This window comes from Solea senegalensis, linkage group LG15, assembly GCF_019176455.1.
Source record: "Solea senegalensis isolate Sse05_10M linkage group LG15, IFAPA_SoseM_1, whole genome shotgun sequence".
NCBI lineage: Eukaryota > Metazoa > Chordata > Actinopteri > Pleuronectiformes > Soleidae > Solea > Solea senegalensis.
Genome location: NC_058035.1, coordinates 21,900,981 through 21,908,485, shown reverse-complemented (window position 1 = coordinate 21,908,485; position 7,505 = coordinate 21,900,981). Strand labels below are relative to the sequence as shown.

The window sequence follows — 7,505 nt, the reverse complement described above, 5'->3', positions numbered from 1 at the left end:
CGTGTTTTAGGTCGTTACAGTGCGTTTAAAATAAGATGTTTGTTTACATTTCTGTGTGCATATTTAGCGACTTTACAGACCCTCTTTTTTTTCTTTTTTTAAAATAGCGACTAGCCTTAATACTTTACGAGAAGGAAATGCAAAATGGTTTTATTTCATGTCATATTGGTTTAATGTAGTGTAAGTAAATGACAAAAGGAAGATGAGGAAATAAAAAGCAATAATATATTTGTGGATTCAGGATGATGTTTATGTTTATTGAATGAATCATCACTCAGTTGTGGAAAAAGTACAAAGCAATAAATATGACAAAAGATTGTTATTTGCTACATTTTTTTAAAGTATATAAAGTGTTTGAACACATATATTCAATAAAGTGTGACTTTATTGAATATATCAAAGCTATAGCACCAGTATCAAACAGGAAATGACTTACAGTAAGTGTGTTTAATAGTGCATGGCTCCTCTCTGTGTCCTATAGATCTGTGTATAATGTTTTTCCTTTGTGGTCTTCCCAAGTGACACATGTTCTGGGTCTGTGGGCAATCCTTGTCACGTCAAGTTCCGGTTTACTATAGTACCATTTGTTGAGCAGCTTGTCCACCTGCTCTTGCTTTGTTATTCCATGAAGTCTCTCCTCTTCTTCATCCCGCCACTCCACGAGGGAGTGGCTGATGACGGATGGGTGGGAAAGACGGAGTATGGTGTCCTCCCTCATGTCCTCAAAGAACTGTACAACACATTTACGCGCAAAGTCTCGAGCGTGCAAAACACAAGTTTCGTCAAAGAGCTTCTGCTCCACGTCCAGGTAGTTGCTCCAGTAGCGTGTCTGCAGGAACCTGGCATGGTCATCAAAACAGGGCTTGAAGAGGCGTCCCAGTGCTCCCAGGACAATCAGGAAGAGAAGGATGGACCAGCCGACTGCCTGAGTGGACACACAGACAATAAAAGCTCTCAGCCGTCATGGCTATGATTAAAATGTATCATACACTTTATCCAGTTTGCCTGTTTGTATTGCTGTAGAAAACTGGTAGTGCAAGATTGCGGCCACAAAGCAAAGTTTGTGCCTAAAGTAGGCTGATGCCGCCTGAGTTGGGAGCAAATTCACAAGCTCAACAACTTTTATTTTAAAGCAATTATTACATACACAAACATACTTACGGCCAGTATATTCAATTTCTGCCAATAAACGCTGCTATTCAGCCGACTGGATCTTTAAGATCTTAAAAAAGTTTTTCAAATCATGTTACTTGACTTAGAGCAAATGTAACTGAGTTAGGTGTCAAGCTGTGTCTCTGCATGTGAGGAGGTCACAGCTTACTTGTGAATAGCAGCGAACGTAGCGAGAGACTGCTTTGTGAAAGGAGCTGTTCCTGAAGATAACGTCCTCCTTACAGGGAACTTTGGACATGATGATGATCACATCCAGATCTGTGTTGTTGGGCAAACCTAAGGAATGGTGGTGAAAGACATTTCCTCCTGAGTGCATGTACTACAGCATGGATTCACTTCAGTATATGAGTCTTTCCCAGTGTACTGTATTTTAGACGAGTTCACACACACACCTGAGAAGAGCGCAGGGTCTACGCTCAAACTAAATGCACAGATAAAGATTTTTCCATCCAGCAAAGTGACCAGGATCCACACCAGTGGGGCCAGCAGGGCTCTTTGGATCATGGCTGAGAAGAGGTACCTGCGGAAAGTAAGATTTTATTTTGTTGTTGTTTTAGTTTGTGTACCTGCTGAGATGTTTGTATGCCAGGTGGAAAAAAAGTCCAACTGTTTGAGACTGTTCAGAAGGGCTTGGGTGAACTTTCATCATGTTGAAAAATGTATGCTAATATTTCATCGAATTTCAAAATTAAAGTGGTTGATTTGATATGATATCAATACTTTACAATATAAACATTTATGATGCAAAATGAATCAATTGATGAAAAACATAGAAATAGCTCATAATAACCAGTGGAAGCTTAAATAAGGTTACACCCACATGCATGAGTAGAACTCACATTTTTCAGCTTTTTAAATTTGAATATTTTTGAATTTCTGTCATTTTTCAGCTTCTTAAATTTGAATGTTTTAATTTCTGTCATTTCTCAGCTTCTTAAATGTGAATATTTTCTACTTTCTGTCATTTTTCAGCTTCTTAAATGTGAATATTTTCTACTTTCTGTCATTTTTCAGCTTCTTAAATGTGAATAATTTCTACTTTCTGTCATTTTTCAGCTTCTTAAATGTGAATATTTCTTTCTGTCATTTTTCAAAATGTGAATATTTTCTACTTTCTGTCATTTTCAGCTTCTAAATGTGAATATTTTCTACTTTCTGTCATTTTTTCTTAATGTGAAATTTTACTAAATGTGAATATTTTTCTACTTTCATGCTTCTTAAATGTGAATATTTCTACTTTGTCATTTTCAGCTTCTAAATGTGAATATTTTCTACTTTCTGTCATTTTTCTTCAATGTGAATATTTTCTACTTTCTGTCATTTTTCAGCTTCTTAAATGTGAATATTTTCCTTTCTGTCATTTTTCAGTTTTAAATTTGAATATTTTAATTTCTGTCATTTTCAGCTTTTAAATGTGAATGTTTTCGAATTGCTGTCATTTTTAGCTTCTTAATTATGAATATTTTCCAATTTCTGTAATTTTTCAGCTTCTTAAATGTGAATATTTTCTAATTTCTGTCATTTTTCAGCTTCTTAAATGTGAATATTTTCTACTTTCTGTCATTTTTCAGCTTCTTAAATGTGAATATTTTCTACTATCTGTCATTTTTCAGCTTCTTAAAAGTTAATAGTTTCTACTTTCTGTCATTTTTCAGCTTCTTAAATGTGAATAGTTTCTACTTTCTGTCATTTTCTTGCTTCTTAAGTGTGAATATTTTCCAATTTCTGTCATTTTGAGCTTCTGATAACTTGTTAATATGTAAGACCAAATCTCAGTCACATGGTTCCAATTCAACAGCCAATCATCAGAGACAAAAACAACACAGGTGCTGCTGCCCTGACACTTTTGCATACAGTACACAGAAGAAAAAAGAACCCATGGCAGTCAAATAATGAAGATGTCACCTGCTACAGTATTTCCACGTGAACTCAGCTGCCGTGGTAAGACTGAAGTTAAATAAAAGCAATCAAACTTTCACTCACTTCACCACAGCAGGATTTTTGGACCTGTTCCCAACAGGTCTCATCCACTCGTCCATCATGACTCCTGTATGTCTGTTGATCAGGACGCCAAGGAAGAAAAGTATGATGGGTGGGATGATCATAACTCCCAGAGAGTAAAGTTTGTTGTACTGAGGAAGGCACGGGCATTTAAAGTCAAAGCTGGTGTAGAGCTTGACACTGACCAAGGCCAGGACGATACAGATCCCATTTGAGATGGACTCAGAGTTGGACTGAAAGTACTGCAGCACTAACTTCAGACGCTCCATACTGTTAAAAACACTCTTCCACTTCTTCCACTTCTAGTAACACTAACTGCTGCTAGTTTTCAATACACCTGTGCTTCTGTCTGCAGTGATTCTCTGTGTGAATGCATGAATACACCTGACACAGCTGTGGCCACACCCTGAATCATTGTTTAAGGCTTAAAGGAGCCACGCCTGTCACTTCCTGGATACTCCTTAAATTCAACTCACCTCAAAGGACTATAAATAAATACATATATATATATATATATATATATACACACATACATATATATATATATACACATACATATATACACATACACATACATATATACATATACACATACATATATACATATACATATATACACACACACATACACATATATATACTGTATATATACCTATGCACGATACACACATACTTACACAGACACACTGCAGGCAACGACATGATTGCAGGTTTTGGTAATATAACTTTATTTTGACAGATCTAAGTTAAGTCAAAAATATTTATTTATTTAAAAGATACCAAAGAACATTAAATGAAAGTGAAAGATTTTTTTTTTTTTACAGTATTGTTCAGAACAAATCAACATAAACAAAGAAGAAGCCTAAGCCAGTTTTCTCATATTAAACAAATGCAGGACAATCTTAAAAGAGATTCGTGTTCTAGCACCAAAATGATAAACGTTGTTAGGAGCCGTCCGAGAACTCAAACACATGGAAACCAGATCGACAGCAAATCATTAGAAACAAAGCTCACAACAGAACACTAACAAGTTAACGACTTAAAACAGAACTATCAAGATTCCAGGACACCAGGTGGAGGGAGGCGATCGGCTGTGGTGACGACCAAAGACACAAGAGGATCTGGACTCAGGATCAGGTTCAAGTGTCCAGATATGAACCATTTGTTTGTTCATGGCTTTTTTTAAGTATTTTTTTTACTCTGGATGGATGACGTTTTCTCAGGTGAGTGTGATCTTTGACGACTCTTCGGCATCGATCACTCTGAAAACGCCAACCTTCTCCGTCTTCACGCTGCCCTTTTCTTTGTCTGAAGACACAAATAACACACAAAAAACTATTATTAATACCTGCAAGTTTACGAACCTTCACTCTATCATGTAAGCTGGTGATGTTGGAGTCAGGAAAGAACACCGTCACATTCTCTGCTGTCTGCACTATTCATTTATTTTGTATACTTTTAGGATTTCCTCACAATTCAGACAGGAATGTGCACAGACAATAATAATTAGGGATTAAAAAGCATGTCATATTTTTCTATATTGCACGGTTAACAGAACTTTTAACATAATAATGGTTAGTTGCAGCCGTACTCAATATAAGGGCAGTCACATTTATGCAAGACCCTTGTGAATGTGAACTAAAGTGAAGTCATCAATATCAATATCCAATTACATGAGCCGTATAATCTGTAAATCCTAAACTGATCAAATTCCTGCTTGCACACTGGGCTTAATGTGAACGGTTCGAGTGTGGAACCTAATGAAGGAACTAATCCATCATCATAATGTCCATTTATTTAACTAAACAGGAAACAAAGATGTCCTTTATTGAAGACTGAATATATTATTGTATTATTAGAACAGTTTTAAACATGCTTAAACCTAAATGTGTGTCATGTTTTTTTCATTTTAAAATTCACTCCAGAGCAACAATCACACTGATCCTGATTTAAGTAGAACCTATTGTTCTATTGAAATCAGCTGGACACAAAGACTCACCCAGCATGTCACTGCGATCCAACAGAATCTCCAGGTCTTTGTCACTGATCACTTTGCCCCTGGATGCTTTCACCTCCCTGGTTCAGACACAAGTTACAGACTAACGTTAGTCTCGCCACACCCACCCACCCACACACACACACCCACACACACACACACACACGTCTGTCTGAAGAAGAGTGCATGAACAAAGGAGCACGACTTACTTCTCGGTGCCTCTGGCTTTAAGTAGATCCATCAACTCATCCAGATCAATGCAGCTCTTACTCTGGTTCAGCTCTGACCTCACGCCTTTGAATTTATCTGAAGAGAACAGCCAAAAAACACAAAAAAACAATCCAGTGTAAATAAATCCAAACAAACCAAAAATAGCACGTGTGTGTGGTTTTACTGGAATGAAGCCACTGACTTTTGTGAATGACCATCTGTTCCAGCTTCCTCTTGGCTGAAGCCCTTTCCAGGATCTTCTGGTCGATGGTGTTGCCAGTGACGAGGCGGTAAACCAACACTGGTTTGGTTTGACCGATGCGGTGACAGCGGTCCTGTGCCTGCAGGTCTGCCTGAGGGTTCTGAGAGGAAGACAACACTTCATGTTTACTGGCTGTAATAACCAGGCAGGAATACACAGGGATATAAATGATGTTTTTTTTCAGTGCACGCACCCAGTCGCTGTCAAAGATAATGACTGTATCAGCAGCCGTCAGGTTGATGCCGAGTCCTCCTGCTCTGGTGCTGAGCAGGAACAGGAAGACCTCAGGATCCTGGGAGAACTTTGTCATCTGGGGAGAGACGAGTGTGATCAAGCGGTTGCATGGACTTTCTAACAGATGTGTCTCACTCACAGAAGCACAAACCTCAGGTTTTTCCTGAGGAATTCATTTTTTGTTTTCTGAATCATTGAGAACTCTCAAATGCACTGTTAACATTGTTAAGTCAAGCAGATCTGAATGAGCTGTCCTTCTGAACAACTGCAAACAAACTCATGGTGATACCATCGACGTGACTTAAGGACGGGATTATCTCCCAGTGTCTTAAACCCAGATCAAACTAAACAAGCCGTCCATGTTGTTATAAATCCAACTCTCAATAAAAGGAATGAATGGGTTTGTTTCAAATGTGCTCGAAACTCAATATATTCAGTAACTCAGAAATAATTACTCTGAAAAACAGTGAATGCTTGAAGAAAACTGTACTCGCTCACCATAAAACTAGTAAAAATACATATTTCAAATGTTCTACATGGTTTAAAGTGCAGAAAATCTCTCTTTATAAAGTGTACAAGCTTAATTGGCTCCTCTCAATACAAGAGAAAAGAAATGTTTGTGTTCAGTCATGGAAGTGTAAGAGAGTAAGAGTAAATCATCATCAAGCCTCTGCGACACCAGTCACATAACAACTCACATTTTCTTCTCTGTCAGAGAAAGACATGCTGCCGTCCAGTCGGCTGTACTGGAAACCGCGCAAATAGCAGTAATCCATTAATAAATCCAGGATGGAAGTCATTTGACTGAAGATCAGAACCTGGATGACAACAATGATTTACACACATTAGTGGGCAGTTAGTGTGAGAACAGGACCTGACACACAATACACTGGGTTTGTTAGGACACATCAAGTCATCATGCGTCTTAGTTTAAAAACTACATTCTATAATTCATCACTAAACACACTTCTTAAGACAATGAGTGTCTTTGCATCTTTGGATGACAGCTGAGCAGAAACAATCACACTGGCTTATGGAAATCCTGCATAAAGTGAATATTAATTATTAGTAATTTTTTTTTTAAAAAGAAGAAGCTTTTATTTTGAAATCTCAGGTGTAACAGGTGTAAATGGAGCTTCACCTTGTGTCCTCGTTTCTTCAGAGCAGGCAGCAGTCTGTCGAGGATGAGGAACTTCCCCGAGCTCTGCACCAGCTGCTCGTCAATCTGAGTGAAGGACAGAAGACAAGAGGACATCAACAGCCTGCTCTGGCCGTCTGGACTTCCTCGGACTCCAAACCAACAACAGGCGGTTGTGAAGATGTTTGATTTTCCGCGTACAATCATTTTGATATAAAATCGATTAGCATTAAATTCACAAGGAAACAACTAATCCAATCCAACTTCGTTTGTAGAGCGCTTTAAAACAACCACAGTCAACCTAAGTGCTGTAGAGAAGAATGAATAAAACAAATACAGGGTCGCACAGTTGGTGCAGCGGTCAGAACTCTTGCCGGTTTGGAACAAGGGTCTTCTCCCTGTGAGTGCGTGGGTTTCCTCCCAGTCCAAAAACATGCAATATGGGGATGAGGTAAATTGGTCACTCTAAATTGACCACAGGTTGTTTGTCT

The 7,505-nt window shown here is 38.2% G+C and overlaps 2 protein-coding genes across 4 annotated transcripts in view; both read right to left on the bottom strand.

Moving 5' to 3' along the window:
* Window positions 1–236: 236 nt before the first annotated feature.
* On the bottom strand, window positions 237–3,521 carry calhm3 (calcium homeostasis modulator 3). The gene is made up of 4 exons (XM_044046416.1): window positions 3,157–3,521; window positions 1,566–1,693; window positions 1,322–1,449; window positions 237–925 (listed from the first exon to the last, which is right to left on the bottom strand). Exons 1-4 carry the CDS (start codon window positions 3,441–3,443, stop codon window positions 476–478), a joined length of 993 nt encoding a protein of 330 aa, XP_043902351.1. The 5' UTR covers window positions 3,444–3,521; the 3' UTR covers window positions 237–475.
* A 464-nt stretch (window positions 3,522–3,985) lies between these two features.
* The window catches only part of hells (helicase, lymphoid specific), an 11,042-nt gene continuing 7,522 nt past the window's right edge, over window positions 3,986–7,505 (bottom strand). For all 3 annotated transcript variants that reach the window (XM_044046148.1, XM_044046150.1, XM_044046149.1), the window contains 7 exons: window positions 7,018–7,101; window positions 6,575–6,694; window positions 5,836–5,952; window positions 5,583–5,742; window positions 5,380–5,476; window positions 5,174–5,250; window positions 3,986–4,482 (listed from right to left, as the gene is read on the bottom strand). In XM_044046148.1, the coding sequence (XP_043902083.1) occupies window positions 4,394–4,482; window positions 5,174–5,250; window positions 5,380–5,476; window positions 5,583–5,742; window positions 5,836–5,952; window positions 6,575–6,694; window positions 7,018–7,101 (744 nt within the window). In that variant the 3' untranslated portion in view covers window positions 3,986–4,393. The remainder of the gene's footprint in view (window positions 4,483–5,173; window positions 5,251–5,379; window positions 5,477–5,582; window positions 5,743–5,835; window positions 5,953–6,574; window positions 6,695–7,017; window positions 7,102–7,505) is intronic.